Source organism: Procambarus clarkii, chromosome 15 (genome assembly GCF_040958095.1).
Source record: "Procambarus clarkii isolate CNS0578487 chromosome 15, FALCON_Pclarkii_2.0, whole genome shotgun sequence".
NCBI lineage: Eukaryota > Metazoa > Arthropoda > Malacostraca > Decapoda > Cambaridae > Procambarus > Procambarus clarkii.
In genome coordinates, this window is record NC_091164.1 from 42,985,547 (window position 1) to 43,004,896 (window position 19,350).

A 19,350-nucleotide genomic window follows, 5' to 3' on the forward strand; every position below is an offset into this window, starting at 1 on the left:
GGTTGACACCCCCCCGCGTGATTGCCAAGCCCGGTTTCAGCGTTATGCGGAACGTTGGTCGACCTGACGGTGGCAGAGCTACAACCCGTTCTCGCAAATTTAATAAGTCAATATTGACTTATTAGTTGCATGCATAGGTGACATACTAAACAATAGTTTCCCTTGAAAAGCTTCATAGAAAACACCGACCTTACCTAACCTACTTAGTATGTTAAAATAAGCATCTTATAGCTTCGTAATTACAATTGTTACTTAACCTATTATAGGTATAGGTTAGGTAATAATTGTAATTACGAAGCAATAAGATGCTCATCTTAACATGCTAAGTAGGATAGGTAAGGTCGGTGTTTTCTATGAAGCTTTTCAAGGGAAACTATTATGTTAAGTATGTCACCTATGCACATATTTAATAAGTCAATATTGACTTATTAAATTTGCGAGAACGGGTTGCAGAGCAGACACCATCTTCGTTGTACGAGCAGCCCTGTTGGGACTAGGTGTGGGCCTAGTAGAGGCGTATGCTGTGAGTACTGACTTAACTATCGCTGTCACTCTAAATTATCAGACCCCTGTATTCCAGGTTCCCGTCTCCCTGAAGGACTACCGGACCGGTACCAGAAATGCCGTCTGTGACCAGCCATCATCGGTGCCACGACACAGGGAAGTGTCGATTCACCCCAGATTGCGTCTATACCGATCCTTACTCGAGACACGTAAGACAATTATGCTCCTGCTTGACATCTCAGTGAAGATGTGGAAAATCACATCAGGCAGGTCATTGCCTTCCATCGGCAAGTTTCCTTTGTGTTTCCCATTAGGACAGTTCTGTGGACAAGACATCATCACCACTTCAGTTCATAGTTTATGTGAGTCCATTTGGAGTAGTATCCACACACTAATTTGGTTTGTTTTTTCTTTTATAGAAACCCAAACCAAATTCTTTTTGGTGGGGAGGTGTTACGGACCAGAGTCCAGCGTCGTAGCACAGAGCTATGACGACAATGCCATCTGTGAGTCAGCTCCCGAAACCCCCTCCAAATGGACGACGCCATCTAGTTAGGACGGGATATACCGGCCACAGGGGCTGGATTCCCGTGTTTACCACCTCATAACATAGCCGCTGCTGACCTCTGGTGAGGTGGCGCTTGGACAGCAATGCCATCTATGGAGTGGATAGGTGGACGTTTGTGTCTAAGCCTGCAAGTGAGGTGCCCTAGAGTGTCCCTAGTACTAATGACGTGTCTGATTACAGAGTCGACCTGGGACTGCTGTATTGGACGATGGGGCAGTCTACCCGAGGTAGCCAAAGTCTCTCCACGTGTTTGCTGCAGAAGTTGTGAGTCACCCCCCGGACGAACACTGTTGAGTGTGTTTAGCCTGCATGTGATGTGGCAGTACCAGGATTCGTCGTACCCTGGGGTTGGCTGGTGGAAGAGACTAGCCACTGTGGTACTATAGAGAGGAGAGTGATCTGCGGGATCACACGAGGCTCCTGCCTAGGGCTCGCAACCCTAGTATCGGTCGTGGAGTGGCCTACACAGCAGAGCTGATCGGAACCTGCCAGCTACAGGCTGGATTGTGGTGGAAGGCCTCCACGACGGTGAACCCAGTGGGACTGTGATTTGGCTGGCCTGTGGCCAGGGTAGATTCGCCGAGAGAATCAGAAGAATCAAAAGACAGTTCTGTACATTAGAGTGTATTTATAACCCCGTGTGACTGATTGCTATTTATTTATGGTGGTGGTGAAATAATATATTTAAATTAGTGCATTTGTATCCCTTCCCCTTTAATTTACTTGCGTTGCGGAACACACCCCTTGAAAGCCACTACTAACTTGGGGCTGGATACCCAAACTCTAATAACATCAGAGAAGAACCCAGTTGCGACCCAATAGGGCCGTAACAAATATATATATATATATATATATATATATATATATATATATATATATATATATATATATATATATATATATATATATATATGTATATATATATATATATATATATATATATATATATATATATATATATATATATATATATATATATATATATATATATATATATATATATATATAATGTCGTACCTAGTAGCCAGAACGCACTTCTCAGCCTACTATGCAAGGCCAGATTTACCTAATAAGCCACGTTTTCCTGAATTAATATATTTTCTCTAAATTTTTTCTTATGAAATGATAAAGCTACCCATTTCATTATGTATGAGGTCAATTTGTTTTATTAGAGTTAAAATTAACATAGATATATGACCGAACCTAACCAACTCTACCTAACCTACCCTAAGACATCTTTATAGGTTTGGTTAGGTTAGGTAGCCGAAAACGTTAGGTTAGGTTAAGTAGGTTAGGTAGTCGAAAAACAATTAATTCATGAAAACTTGGCTTATTAGGCAAATCGGGCCTTGCATAGTAGGCTGAGAAGTGCGCTCTGGTTACTAGGTACGACATATATATATTTATATATATATATATATATATATATATATATATATATATATATATATATATATATATATATATATATATATATATATATATATATATATATATATATATATATGTCGTACCTAATAGCCAGAACGCACTTCTATGCCTACTATTCAAGGCCCGATTTGCCTAATAAGCCAAGTTTTCATAAATTAATATATTTACTATAATTTTATTCTTATGAAATGATAAAGCAACCCTTTTCTCTATGTATGAGGTCAATTTTTTTTATTGGAGTTAAAATTAACGTAGATATATGACCGAACCTAACCAACCCTACCTAACCTACCCTAACCTATATTTATAGGTAAGGTTAGGTTAGGTAGCCAAAAAAGCTAGGTTAGGTTAGGTTAGGTAGGTTAGGTAGACGAAAAAACATTAATTCATGAAAACTTGGCTTATTAGGCAAATCGGGCCTTGAATAGTAGGCTGAGAAGTGCGTTCTGGCTATTAGGTACGACATATATATATATATATATATATATATATATATATATATATATATATATGTCGTACCTAGTAGCCAGAACGCACTTCTCAGCCTACTTTGCAAGGCCAAATTTGCGTAATAAGCCATGTTTTTATGAATTAATTGTTTTTGGACTACCTAACCTACCTAACCTAACCTAACATAACTTTTTGGGCTACCTAACCTAACCTAACCTATAAAGATAGGTTAGGTTAGGTTAGGTAGGGTTGGTTAGGTTCGGTCATGTATCTACGTTAATTTTAATTCCAATAAAAAATAAATTGACCTCATACATAATGAAATGGGTAGCTTTATCATTTCATAAGAAAAAAATTAGAGAAAATATATTAATTCAGGAAAACTTGGCTTATTAGGCAAATCGGGCCTTGCATAGTAGGCTGAGAGGTGCATTGTGGCTACTAGGTACGACATATATATATATATATAAATATATATATATATATATATATATATATATATATATATATATATATATATATATATATATATATATATAGGTGAGGACACACACACACACCAATCCTGGTGTGGATATATAATCAATATATATATATATATATATATATATATATATATATATATATATATATATATATATATATATATATATATATATATACATATGTCGTACCTAGTAGCCAGAACGCACTTCTAAGCCTACTATGCAAGGCCCGAATTGCCTAATGAGCCAAGTTTTCCTGAATGAATATATTTTCTGTAATTTTTTCTTATGAAATGATAAAGCTACCCATTTCATTATGTATGAGGTCAATTTTTTGTTATTGGAATTAAAATTAACATAGATATATGACCGAACCTAACCAACCCTACCTAACCTATCCTAACCTATCTTTATAGGTAAAGTTAGGTTAGGTAGCCGAAAAAGTTAGGTTAGGTTAGGTTAGGTAGGTTAGGTAGACGAAAAACAATTAATTCATGAAAACTTGGCTTACTAGGCAAATCGGGCCTTGCATAGTAGGCTGAGAAGTGCGTTCTGGCTATTAGGTACGACATATATATATATATATATATATATATATATATATATATATATATATATATATATATATATATATATATATATATACATATATATATATATATATATATATATATATATATATATATATATATATATATATATATATATATATATATATATCTCGTACCTAGTAGCCAGAACGCACTTCTCAGCCTACTATGCAAGGCCCGATTTGCCTAATAAGGCAAGTTTTCACGAATTAATGTTTTTTTGACTACCTAACCAACCTAACCTAACCTAACCTAACTTTTTCGGCTACCTAACCAAACCTAACCAATAAAGATAGGTTAGGTTAGGTAGGGTTGGTTAGGTTCGGTCATATCTCTACGTTAATTTTAACTCCAATAAAAAAAAATTGACCTCATACATTATGAAATGGGTAGCTTTATCATTTCATAAGAAAAAAAATTGAGAAAATATATTAATTCATGAAAACTTGCCTTATTAGGCAAATCGGGCCCTGCATAGTAGGCTGAGAAGTGCGTTCTGGCTACTAGGTACGACATATATATATATATATATATATATATATATATATATATATATATATATGCGGGGCATATATATGCCTCTGTATAAGCAAGTAGATGGGGTCGCCATGGGTTCTCCCCTAGGTGTCCTGTTTGCAAACTTCTACATGGGTACCATCGAGCAAAAAGTCTTAGTCGACATGAACTTGAAACCGGCCATATACTGCAGGTATGTTGTTGACATTTTTACACAGGTACCTGATGTCAGACATCTGCAAGAGCTGAAGGAGGCATTTGAGCAGAGTTCCGTGCTGCGTTTCACTTACGAGACGGAAAAGGATGGGAAGCTGCCTTTTCTAGATGTAACAGTCATGGAAAAGGGCGGAGGTTTCCACACTGCAGTCTACACTAAGGAAACAAACATAGGAATGTGCCTAAATGCCAACAGCGACTGCCCCGACAGGTACAAGAGGAGTGTTGTTAACGCATACGTCGACCGTGCTCTCAGCCACAGCTCAGAATGGAAGCAAGTCGACGAAGAACTCTGTAGGGTAAGGCAGGTCCTAGTCAATAACGGCTTCTCCAATGGTTTCATCGAAGACATCATAAGAAGGAAAGTGAAAAGCCATGCAACCTCTGAAGAGACAACTAACACAACACCTATACCCCCTATTAGACTATTTTACAGGAACTTCTTTTCCACAGCTCATAAAACAGAGGAAAGGGTCCTGAAAGATATTGTTAATAGAAACGTTATCCCTACAGACAAAAATCAGAGGATACAACTGACGATTTACTATAAAACCAGAAAAACGGCCAGCCTACTCATGAGAAACTCTCCAGACACAAAACAGAACGCTTTAAAAGAGACTAACGTCGTCTATGCCTTCAAATGCCCACTTGGGGACTGTAAGCTCCAAAAAAACCAGTATATAGGCAAGACAACAACATCTCTTTCTAGGCGTTTAACGATGCATAAGCAACAGGGCTCCATTAAGGAACATATAATCTCTTCCCATAACCAAACCATCGCCAGAGAAATCCTAGTAAACAACACAGAAATCATCAATAGATACAGTGATAGCAGGCGGCTTGACGTTTGCGAGGCACTACACATCAAGAAGTCAACACCAGCAATCAACAGCCAATTATTGCACAACTATATTCTACCCACCTCAAGACTCCGCTCCAATATAGAAGCATCAAGAAATATGGACCAATAGGCTTTCTACAAACACTTCTATTCAATACCCATTGTTTCTGTTCTGTCTTGTGTTGATACTTTTAATACCCTATTAATATCCCCTCCTGTTCTGTCTTGTGTTAATGCCACATCACCCTTCCCACCTCACTCAAATGTAGGTATAATATCAGAGAGACGTAAGTTCTAATCAGTTATATATATATATATATATATATATATATATATATATATATATATATATATATATATATATATATATATATATATATATATATATATATATATATATATATATATATATGTGTGTGTGTGTGTGTGTGTATATCACGAAAGTAAATACGTGATTAAAATGTGACAATGTCAGACCACGGAGGAAAAATGAAACAGGAATTTCCTTAAGTACTTTCGTATATTAACACATCTTCAGAAGGAGTCACTCCTTCTGAAGATGTATTAATATACGAAAGTACTTAAGGAAATTCCTGTTTCATTTTTCCTCCATGGTCTGACATTGTCATATATATATATATATATATATATATATATATATATATATATATATATATATATATATATATATATATATATATATATATATATATATATATAAGGCACAACTCTCCTAAACACGAGAGTGAAGTATACAACTTTAGAACACTTTCCCACCAGGAGACTCGAACCCTAGCCAGCACAGAAGCCTTCCAGCAACTGGCATAACAGGTACGCCTTAACCCGCTCCACCACCTGCTCAGACCCTTAAAAGAGATGGTAATTTCGGAGCATTTAAATAGACCAAAGATCACCACCTCCCAAGAGCACTAGAGCAAGTGAGGGGTCATTTATACGTTTATTTCATCAAGTCCCTGTTAATATGGGAAGACACAGTGTCTATGCTTAAGGCACAACTCTCCTAAACACGAGAGTGAAGTATACAACTTTAGAACACTTTCCCACCAGGAGACTCGAACCCTAGCCAGCACAGAAGCCTTCCAGCAACTGGCATAACAGCCAGTTGGCTGTTATGCCAGTTATGCCTTAACCCGGTGGAGCGGGTTAAGGCGTACCTGTTATGCCAGTTTCTCTCGGGTTTAAGAGAACGTATATTCATAAAAACTCTTATTAACAATTTTGTTGTTGTGAATGATGATGATATAAGAATGGTTCTATTATTGAATAAGATGCTTCATTTGTTTACTATCTCTGATCGATATATTAAATTAATAACCGAAAGATATCCTCTTAAAAGTTGGAATCAACAAAAACAAACAATAGCTCATTTTAATAAAAAAATGTAATGAATGCGAGAATGAAAAAAGTGAATTAGAAATTAAATGTGGAAATCAAGATGCCACAATAACAGATTTAAATACAAACGTGAGAGATTTAGAACTTACTATTGTTCAGCTCTCAGAGAAATTAGGAGACCAAGAAAATGAAATAGAGAATTTAAAGAAGGAAAATTCAACTCTTCAAGATAATCAAAATAAATTGAAAAATAACCTAGAAGATCGAAACAATACTGAATTAATAAAGCTTAGAATCCAATATGATGATGAAAAGAAACAGTATGAAACAGAATATGCATTTATGTTAGATGAGAAAGACAGACAAATTCAACATATCTGCAAAAACAAAGATAAACAAATAAAAGACTTAGCTGATGAAAAAGAAAAACTAACTGATTTAATAAATTCAAATAATACTAGAATAAGATCCAAATACGTTACACTCGAGAATGACCTAAAAAAATGTAAGCAACAATTAAATAGCGCACTTGAACAATTAACTAAAAGTCGTCAACAACAACAAGAATTATATAGGCAAATAAATACAAATTTAATGTCTCTTGAAGAATACCAACTAAAATTAGCCACATGTGAAAACGACATAAAGAACCAGAATATGCAATTTCTGGAATGCCAACAAGCCCTACAAAAATGCAAAGATGATAAACTATCAGAAAAAGAAGAAAATAATAATTTATTAGTATCCCAAAACCATTATGTTCAGGAATGCCAACAAAAACTACTAGATTGTGAAAATTCTAAAAAAAAATAAAGTATGATGAATATAATACATTGTTAAAGAATATAAATGAAGCAAATAAATATAATATTGAAACATTAGAGCGACTTTATACAAAACCTACATTATCGAATAGCGATATAATTCATTGTTTTTCAAGCATATATCCTTTAGATGATGATGAATCGAAAGCAACAGGAAAATCTCGAATTCAGATTCAGATTCAGATTCAGATTCAGATGTTTATTCAGGTAAGGTATATACATACAAGTGATGTTACATTAATGGATTGATATATAGATAGAGCTAGTACATACAATGCCTAAAGCCATTATTACGCAATGCGTTTCGGGCAAGAAAAACATTAATATCTAGAACTTAATACTAATTGAGCATAAAGAATAAAAAGTGTTGAGAACAAATACAAATAAAGATAAAAAAGGGAGAACATGACTGAAAAAGCAGCACAAATACAATAGGTTGACAAACAGTGTTGATTAAAAAAAAAGAAAATAACAGACATGGGTTGACAATAGAGGAGTGAGGTAGATTACAGGGAATTTATTAGGTAGTGTTTAGTTCTTATCTTAAACTGGTTGAGAGAGGTACAGTCTTTAACATGGTTGGGAAGGTCATTCCACATTCTGGGCCCCTTGATTTGCAGAGCATTTCTAGTTTGATTAAGACGTACTCTAGGAATATCAAAACTGTATTTATTTCTGGTGTGGTGCTCATGGGTTCTGTTACAACCTTCTATGAAGCTTTTAAGATCAGGATTGGCATTATAGTTTAGCGTTTTATATATGTATAATACACATGAGAGAATGTGCAGTGACTTAATATCTAACATATTCAGAGATTTGAGTAGGGGTACCGAGTGATGTCTGGGGCCAGAGTTGGATATTGTTCTAATAGCAGCTTTGTGTTGGGTAATTAGAGGACGTAAGTGATTTTGGGTAGTAGAACCCCAAGCACAAATACCATAGTTGAGATAAGGATAGATAAGGGAGTAATAGAGAGTCACCAGGGCAGGGCGTGGTACATAATATCTGATCTTAGAAAGAATGCCCACAGTTTTTGAAACTTTTTTTGATATATTTAGAATGTGTCCCTGGAAATTCAGCTTGTGGTCAATGAGAATGCCAAGGAATTTGCCATCTAATTTGTTACAAATTTGGGTATTGTTTATTTTGAGATTTATATGACTAGAGGATTTATTGCCAAACAGAATATAGAAAGTTTTGTCAATGTTAAGGGTGAGTTTGTTGGCAGTTAGCCAAAGATGGACTTTATTTAGCTCAGTATTTACTGTGGCATTTAGAGCAAGAGGGTCAGGACTGGAGTAAATGAAGGTTGAATTGAAGCAATAATAAATAAGTTCATTCATCAGTTGACTACCGAACGTGATAACTACATTCATGAAGAACGTGAAACGGACACTAAAGACAGGATTTCCTGTTTAAATTATATTAATAATAATGATCCACACCAAAATAATAATATACTTAATATTTTTACTAATGAGGAAGAAAGAAATTTATTTAATCAAATATTAGAAAAATGTAAAACTAATATTATCGATGAAACAGTATATAATCACGAACATCAAATAATGCCCGATGTAAATGAAAATGTTAATTTAAAACGGCAATTAGACGAACCTAATTATGTTGCTAAATTGTTCATAGACGCGATGGCATCAATAGTTTTAGTTAAAGAAATTATAATACGACAAATTGTTGACCTGGAAAGAGATCATAAAGGGACGAATGAGGAAGTTATAAAAGTTTATACATTTGTTACTATTATATAAACATTATTCCAGAAGGAAATAAGGCAAGATTTGAATGCAAATAATGTATAACGCTTTTATTACATTATCTTGAACGCGATTCGCAAGTCCCCTTCTGATAATATTCATGAAATACTTGCGTTACAACAACAAAATGATATAAATATTAAGACCTTACAACAAAGAAATGAAATAATAACTTCTAACCTGTTGACCATTCAACAGACAAATGCTAGTCTCCAGGATTCCAACAAACAAATGCTTTCAGAATTAAGTGAGACAAGCATGCATTTGTCGATGATTAACCATGATGAGACTTCGGTGGACCCCATAGAATACGAAGAAACTCAAATGACTAAATTCATTTCGATCATCCAAGCCGTCACTACTCATCTGGATGCTTACTTGGCCGGGACATGCAACAATAAGTATTTGAGATCAGCATTCGACAAGCTCTCAATAACAGAAATGTTTTGCAGGAATGAAATGGCCAAATCTGAAATGATGTAATTATATATTTCACTTTCAAATCATATCTTAAAATTTATATTCTGCACCCAGTTCTATAAGAATCTTGTCACGGTAATAAACGATAACATTCTTCAGCGTTCCATTCAATTAAACCTTCATTTTTCACGAGAAATGTATAACCACCAAGATATGCTATCTGAAATATTAAACATACTGACGATAAATGAAGCTATAGAAATAGCACCTGTTTTCCCGATTCTATCTGATAAATGGTATGTATTCTATAAGCAACTATGAGGATAATAATCAAATAGTGTCTATCGATAACGAAAAGAAGAATTTAAAATCGATTGCGTCATTGCACGAGACTAATATGGAAGCAGAAAAATCTTGGTTCCTTAAAAACCTAAAAGTTAAGTACGAAAGTGTATTGGGTGATGACAGCATTTTAAAAGCAATCGCCTCTCAGAAAGTTTCTTCGCCTGAAACTGTTGAGAAAACAACCACACAAAAAAGAGATAAAACAAAATTAAAAGACGCAAAACAAAGGGCAAAAGATAAGACTCAAGGCAGGCGACAAGTGGAGGCATTAACAGAGAAAAAGAATCAAAGGGATAGACATGTAAACATTATAAGGGGAGGAATAGTTGAAAATAAATAAGAGGATGTTGACTGTAAGCCGTCAACTCATTAGAGAAAGGAAATTTGTAAATATCCCTCCCCCCCAAAACAATAAGAGCCGTGGTAGCCTTCAATTCAAAAATAAGTACAGATAATAATTTATTTGGGAACTGTTTTATAAACTAAATCATCACCAATGTTGCCATAGATCATCTCAGGCTGCATGTGTTTTTATTCTTTGGATAATGTTATTTTAACACTAGAGTGATCTTGTTGTTTCATAGGGATATAACAACGTTACAGTACATTAATATGTTATAAAAGTTTTTTTTACCCCATTCATCCTATTTTTTTCTTTCTTCAAAGATTGACCTGATGTCTTCTTATACTATTCAAACACGTCAATCTAACCCAACCACGGTGTAGAAAGAGACCAACAAATATAAACGAAACTACTTATAACTAGTGCATAATAATAATAAGGATGGTTCTTAAAGAGGAGCAGACTTATTATTAAAAATATCAAAGCTAAACATAAAATTAATATATTTCCAAATCAGTCTTTAATTTTGACTTGGCTTGAGACATCAGAGGTTGGAAAAGGGGATCGAGTTCATAGTAAGTGTGAGTCTGTAAAGGTTTGCCACCATTATCCAGCGTATAGTAAGCCAAATCAACTCGATGAGGATCTTTGGAGTTATGGCCAATTTTCACACAGGCATTACTAATCTAATTTGTTTCACGAAACAGGCCAACCAATGTAGGAATTAGAGCCTCAACGTAGCCACTGTAATAGTCACATGAGCATCCATATCCCTCTACGTATTTATTAAGTTCATTCTCGTTATTTGGATTCAATGCGTCGTACACACAAGTTGCCTTGGTATTGGAAGGAACATTTGTTTTATAAAAGGGGTTACTACTACTACTACTACTCGGTGTAGTGGAGTTTTGAGATGAAGAATTAAGGTCAATATGGATACAAGAACGTTCCATTCCTTCTATGTTTGGTACCGTTTCGGGAGCAGAACATTCCACACATATGCCTTCTTTGACTGGATTGAATTTAGATATGTCTATAATATTTAGATCATGAATCCATCCAACTTTTCTACATCCATTATCCTGAGTAAGTTTAATCGTGGGTTGATCACAATGCGTTCCACTAAATAATCCACGAGTTGTACACTCACAGATAAATTGGTAATCTTGCCATATTAATTTACCTAATGTGGTTGGACATACTGGAACTGTAGGTATTATTGTGGGAGTAGTAGATATAGTGCCTCCTGGCAGGACGGATATTTCAAACCAATATCCGTCCTGCCAGGAGGCACTGGCTGGTAATATTTCATTACCTTCTTTAGAATATAAGGGAGACGGTAAAAATATACAACACTGATTTAGTTTCATACCTTCCCACACTTTACAGGCTTGATGATGATTGTCATCCTGATGGTGTCCTAATGTTGATAAAATTAATAAGGGATTATTATCTATCACATCATCCCTTTCAGCCTGGTCAATGTACCATTTTAATGATGATATATTTTTTGTCTGATTATACCATAGTGAAATAACTTTCTTTTTCTTTGTATTGTCTCGTCTCCAATAATTACCGTACATATAAATAAGTATATTAGTAAAAAAAAAATTAATTATACCCATCATTTTTTTTGGGGGGGTGGGGGGGGGTTATTCATAAGGTTGGTTCAGAAATATATAGCAAACGTCTCAATCTCTAAAATAAAATGTTATGCAGTTATATTTAAGTGAATATATAAATATTTATACTATACTTTCTATAAAAAAGTAAACAAAAAGAAATGAGTTAATTATATACACATATGATAGATAATTTTTATCTCACACTCGGTCAAGATTGTGTGTTAAAAGTTATTTCAACATTGAAAGAAATATTGTTGATCTTGCCTTTCAGTTTAGTTATTTGGAGTTACAGTACATAATTAAGTGGGGCGGGTTAAGAAATACATTGCCAGGTTCAATCTCTAAATGAAATGTTATACTGGGTTTAAAGGCCATATATTTACTTGGGGCAATTAAGCATCATATATTTGTTAAATATTTATTTATGAAAGTAGAGTGTATTTGTGTAGAAACAACGAAAGGTAACATAGCAGGATATAGATGTTACCGGCGTTAGTAATCACAGAGATAAATAATGATGACCCATAATGTCCAGAGGATATATAAAGCATTCTTAATGAATCTTACCTAACGATCTAAATTATAAATTACAAACGGTAAAAATATTAGATGTTTGAGTGTTTTTTTGGCTTACTGAATACAAGGGGTTAGCTATAATTCAATTTTGTTATAATTGATAAAAAATTACAACTATTAATTGAATAACATTATTATTTCCCAGGTAGGGCCTGGAAGCTACTTCAACTAGGTAGTTGTTAAGAGACTAAAAAGATTATTGAAAATATCGAGAAGAATAACTATTTATGAGAATATTGAGGATGCTACAGGTGGCATCATCCTCAATATGAGGTGGTGATGTTGGTAGCGATGGTAGTGGGTCAGAACAAATGAAAACGGGAATATACACCATCTGATCAATGGGAAGTCACCAGTTCCATGCAAGAGAATGACCAGGAGAACCAAACCCCAAGCGCATATGGGCTGATGTGACTCAGCGATACTTAGCCAAGCTTTTCATGACTATGTCGACTTTTAAGGGAGGTCAAATAATAGAATCAAAGATAAATAAAAAAAAGAGAAGTAAACAATTAAGAGTTAATCAGAAGCAAATTCCTTCAATATTATTATTATTCTTAACACACCAGAATAAAAATCAAAAGTTTGGTTCCAAAAAGTTATAAACTATTTTTTATTTAACATTTTCTTTTCTTTTTTTTATTAATTTTTACAATATACTATTTTTTCGGTAATATACCTGGTTGATACCTGGTTGATGGGGTTCTGGGAGTTCTTCTACTCCCCAAGCCCGGCCCGAGGCCAGGCTTGACTTGTGAGAGTTTGGTCCACCAGGTTGTTGCTTGGAGCGGCCCGCAGGCCCACATACCCACCACAGCCCGGTTGGTGCGGCACTCCTTGGAGGAATAAATCTAGTTTCCTCTTGAAAATGTCCACGGTTGTTCCGGCAATATTTCTTATGCTTGCTGGGAGGACGTTGAACAACCGCGGACCTCTGATGTTTATACAGTGTTCTCTGATTGTGCCTATGGCACCTCTGCTCTTCACTGGTTCTATTCTACATTTTCTTCCATATCGTTTACTCCAGTACGTTGTTATTTTACTGTGTAGACTTGGTACTTGGCCCTCCAGTATCTTCCAGGTGTATATTATTTGATATCTCTCTCGTCTTCTTTCTAGTGAGTACATTTGGAGGGCTTTGAGACGATCCCAATAATTTAGGTGCTTTATTGCGTCTATGCGTGCCGTATATGTTCTCTGTATTCCCTCTATTTCAGCAATCTCTCCTGCTCTGAAGGGGGGAGTGAGTACTGAGCAGTACTCAAGGCGGGACAACACAAGTGACTTGAAGAGTACAACCATTGTGATGGGATCCCTGGATTTGAAAGTTCTCGTAATCCATCCTATCATTTTTCTGGCTGTCACAATATTTGCTTGGTTATGCTCATTAAACGTTAGGTCGTCAGACATTATTATTCCCAAATCCTTTACATGCTGTTTTCCTACTATGGGTACATTTGATTGTGTTTTGTACTCTGTATTATGTTTAAGGTCCTCATTTTTACCGTACCTGAGTACCTGGAATTTATCACTGTTAAACATCATGTTATTTTCTGATGCCCAGTCGAAAACTTTATTAATATCAGCTTGAAGTTTTTCAATGTCCTCAGCCAAGGTAAATTTCATACTGATTTTTGTGTCATCTGCAAAGGATGATACGAAGCTGTGACTTGTATTTTTGTCTATATCTGATATGAGAATAAGGAAAAGCAGCGGTGCAAGGACTGTACCCTGAGGTACAGAGCTTTTCACTGCACTTGGACTAGATTTTATATGGTTGACAGTTACTCGCTGAGTCCTGTTTGACAGAAAACTGAGTATCCAGCATCCTACTTTACCGGTTATTCCCATTGACTTCATTTTGTGTGCTATCACGCCATGGTCACATTTATCGAAAGCCTTTGCGAAGCCCATGTATATCACATCAGCATTCTGTTTCTCTTCTAATGCCTCAGTGACTTTGTTGTAGTGCTCAAGTAGCTGTGAGAGGCACGATCTTCCCGCTCGAAATCCATGTTGGCCTGGGTTGTGAAGGTCATTGGTCTCCATGAAATTGGTGACCTGACTCCTAATCACTCTCTCAAATACTTTTATGATGTGCGATGTTAGTGCAACTGGTCTATAATTTTTTGCCAATGCTTTGCTCCCTCCCTTGTGTAGAGGGGCTATGTCTGCTACTTTAAGTGCATCTGGTATCTCCCCCGTGTCCAAGCTTTTCCTCCACACTATACTGAGTGCCTGTGCTACCAGCACTTTGCATTTCTTTATAAATATTGAATTCCATGAGTCTGGACCTGGGGCCGAGTGCATGGGCATGTTTTCAATTTCTTTTTCAAAATTTAGTGCGCTTGTGTTTATATCAGTTATATTTACAGGGGTTTGAATATCCCGCATAAAGAAATTGTCTGTATCTTCCACCTTCATGTTGTTTATTGGAGTGCTAAACATGTCCTCATACTGCTTTTTTAGGATTTCACTAATTTCTTTGTCATCCTCCGTGTATGAACCTTCACTTGTACGAATAGGTCCAATACTGGCAGTGGTTTTTGCTTTTGATTTCGCATATGAGAAGAAATATTTTGGATTTTTCTTTATTTCCTGAATGGCTTTCTGTTCTAACTGCCTTTCTTCAGTTTCATATGAGTGTTTCAATTTCCGCTCGATTTCTTCAATCTCCCTATTTAAATTATTCCTTCTTTGACGGAAAATTCGTGTCTGCATAAGCAGTTTCGTTATTTTTTTCCTGCGTTTATAGTGTCGTCTGCGTTCTCTTTCTACGTTAGATTTCTTTCTGGCTTTCCTCAAAGGAACATGTTTCAGACAGACTTGATACGCTTCTGAAGTCAGTTTTTCTATTCCTTCTGTAGGACTTGTATTACTTAGAACAGTTCCCCATGGAATGTTTGTAAGTTCCCTGTTTATTATCTCCCAGTCTATCCTTTTATTATTAAAATTGAATTTACTATATATATACCATGTCTTTTTCAAGAACAGTTTGAGGGTTACGAAGAAATGGAATAAAATCAAAGAATTGAGCAGCATTTTCCTGGTTAACCAGTTTTTCAAATTTCGAAGGTGTGGTAACATCACTGAAACCTAATATTTGATGAGCTCGGTATGGTGACTGACTTATTAATTGACGCATTTGTGATACTGTCAGATATACTTGACCAATAAATATACGATTGAGTTGTAAATCTTCAGTCCTAATCCACATCGTATAATCCAAATTAGGGGTTATCATATTACCTAGGGCAAAACTAGCCGAAGCCTGACCAATATCACCTAGTTTCTGCTGAAATTCTTGATAATATCTATTAATACTTGTATCATCCATAATGTAATGTCCTTATATATATTGAGGGGAACATGATAAGCACTGTTTATTATATTTTTCAATAATAGGAATATTACTACCTAATTTAGATTTGAATTCTTTTATATATACGATAAACTTAAATAACATTGAATCATATACCTGCGGAAACTCATCCAGGTCCTTGTTTCCAGTTCCATCATTTCTTGGATTGTACAAGTCTAGCAAATGCGTATTGACATTTTGCCGTTTCTTTTCCTCGAGTAATTTTAAAATATCCATAGTTGATCAGCTGGCCATCAGATATATTATTATTATTATTTTTGAAAAGTATTAAAATTTTACCTCCGTCTCCGCTGCTGGTGTCATCCAAGTCTCTCGTTCGACATTGGCGGACCCCCAAAATTTATAAGAATTACAGAACAAGATGAAGATATTTGAGACACTTTCCAAGAAAATGAGTTGAACATGAAAGAATGTATTTATAAATACAATAAAATTTAAAGTAGTTAAAAATAATTAAAAAAGTAACAATGCATAATAATACATTTGACACTAACATGTTGAAAAAAAGAGAAAAACAAGAGGAAGAAGAAGAAGAAGAAACAGAAAGTCTTGAGTAGATGGCCTATTTCTCCTCAAAAGGAGGAATCTACAGCACCGGTGATAATGAAAAATCTTATATTAACTGTAGAAAAAAACAAACAACTGCAACAACTGAAGCTAAAACAACAACAACAACAACAACTAGAGAAAGAAATAATGAACAAAATCAGTACGGAAGAAAGCAGCAACAACGTATGTCATATGTCAAAACAGCAGCTGGACTCTTACCCTCCAGTGACGCATATTGTGTAAACACAGATGGTCATATGAAAAAAGAAAAAAAACAACCTTAATAAAGATGTTTATATTGATGATTATGATTTAGAGGAAAGAACACGCTTAGCTAGAGTAGAAAGACGTTTACAGTATATTGAAGAGTGTCTAGGTAAAAGTAACATTATCAAAGCTGAGCCAATCATGGCTCTAATATATACCCATGAAAGTGCCCCATTTATTATAAATAAAGTTTATCATAACTGGATTAGGTTTATGGGACATGTGGCTCAGCAACTTACATCTAGAACAATTGAAAATTTATTTGGACCTGCTGATCAATTTTTGTTTGATGGTTGGTTTGAAAATAAAAAAAAATCAAGATCACCCCCAGTAAATTATCTCTTTGTCGATTTCGAGGAGAGTGGAATGGAAGTAAATACTGAAATTTTGAATTTGGCATTAGAGGGTAATCGATATCAAAGTGGAAAACTCCTCCATCCTCAAGATTGTGAGTATATTAATCTTTACTTTGACCATATTACTAATAATGTGTATATTGTTTATTCAATAAATGAATTACAAAGCATTTATAAAACAATTATAGATGATGACAAAAATTCATTAAACAAGAATAATGACCGGTCTCTGGTAAGTGGCTTAGTTGCCTACAGTTTGGTTATGCCTGGAGCAGATAAGCGATATAAAGTGTTAGGTTCACATCGCATTTTATATAACACATTTGTAAATGTGTCTAATGGAGAAATGTTCAACACTAGTCTACAAGGAATGGGAATGTCAGCTCTTAATATCTGTGTTATTATCGTCCATGCTATGATTCATTTAAAATGCTTACTTGAGAAATATATACTGCCCACTGAGGAAATGCAGCACTCTAACAAATATTTCATTGAGGAAGTATTAAAACATATACCATCAACACTATTTGGTCATCCAATGTTACCTATTGTTACCTTGTTAGACAATTAAGTAAATAAATTATTTAAAATAAAAAAAATAAATTTAAACACATTAAAATACAATGTCGTGGAATATGAGTACAAATCAACTTTTGTCATATTTTCCTTCTAATATAACTACTACTAATGATGTTTTTAATGATACTACTGCTACTACTACTGTTGCTGCTAGTGATATTAATACTACTACTATTACTACTAGTAATATATTGTCCCCAGTAAACAACGATGATAATAATAGTAATAATTATTTTAATAGTAAAAAGAGCTTAGATACTGAAGATTTTTCTCAACATGTTTTTTTTAAATATGTACGATATCTTAATGAGGAAAAGAGGGCACCTGTTCTTCTAGTTTTTGATTTTGATAATACATTAGCTGTATATGATGAACAACAACATTTGACATTGAATTTGTCAGACAGTTTTCTTTCAGTGTACACACGCCTATTCTTATATGAAATGTTAGATTATATGAAAGCCACCAACAAACATAACATTCTTATTTTATGATCGGCAGATCATATATCCAAAATGTTTTAACACTATTGAACATGTATCAATATTTTACTCATATTCTAACGTATTATGACTGTGTTTTATCCAAAAATAAATATGGTATTAGTAAGTCATACAAATATATTGTCAATAAATACCCTAGATATTCAGATATGAGAGCAATACTGATAGAAAATTGGGCTGTTTATAATGCTTTAGGAAGAAAAAAAAGAGTTATGAGACAGAGACAAATGATGATGATGGAACAGTCAAACAGCAATATAGTCCTTATACAATTCGTGATGTGGTGAAAGAATTTGGAGCGTTCAATATACCCCCTCACCAAATAAAAAATATAGATACTTTTATTCTCTCTAAACGTTTAAATGGAAAAATAGATGATAATAGTAGTAGCAAAAGAACAGAACCCCCACCTCAGGGAAAGTTAGCCCAGTGTCTGTCTTATGGTGACACAGCTCTCTTATCCTTAATATGTTTCTGTGAAAAATAAATCTTTGGGACAAAAAAGAAAAAATACAATGTGACTACTTTGTCATTTCATGTGAAAACGATCAGTTACTATTAATAAATAAACAAGAAGCAGAAAATTCTGATGTAAACAGTAGACAATGTCGTCCTCTCACATGGGTACAAATTTCCTCACTATGAGAATAAAATTCTCTGTATATTGATATTATGTCTTCTTACTTCTATAATGCTTATTATCTACTTTCATCATCTTCACTTTCGTCCATTGGTATATTATTTATGAGTTGTTCTATCAACTCAAGCTGAATATTTAACATTAATTCTTTTTGCGTATAGTGTCGATATTTGAAAAGTTAACTCTTTCCCATAATTCATTTTTACTTT

At 34.6% G+C, this 19,350-nt stretch overlaps 1 protein-coding gene across 1 annotated transcript; it reads left to right on the plus strand.

The window, feature by feature from the left end:
- Nucleotides 1-751: 751 nt before the first annotated feature.
- On the plus strand, nt 752-17,990 carry LOC123759174 (interaptin-like). The gene is made up of 7 exons (XM_045744050.2): nt 752-866; nt 7,073-7,747; nt 7,912-7,988; nt 9,755-10,035; nt 10,289-10,622; nt 16,827-16,979; nt 17,295-17,990. Exons 1-7 carry the CDS (start codon nt 752-754, stop codon nt 17,988-17,990), a joined length of 2,331 nt encoding a protein of 776 aa, XP_045600006.2.
- Nucleotides 17,991-19,350: the final 1,360 nt, after the last annotated feature.

Excerpts from the sequence above, each read along its gene's own strand:
- LOC123759174 (XM_045744050.2), top strand. The coding sequence starts at position 752 with ATGTGGAAAATCACATCAGGCAGGTCATTGCCTTCCATCGGCAAGTTT. Across the intron at positions 7,989-9,754 it reads AGATTCAGATGTTTATTCAG|ACAAATGCTAGTCTCCAGGA; the intron begins GTAAGGTATATA and ends ACCATTCAACAG. Across the intron at positions 10,623-16,826 it reads AGAATCAAAGGGATAGACAT|GAGGAATCTACAGCACCGGT; the intron begins GTAAACATTATA and ends TCTCCTCAAAAG.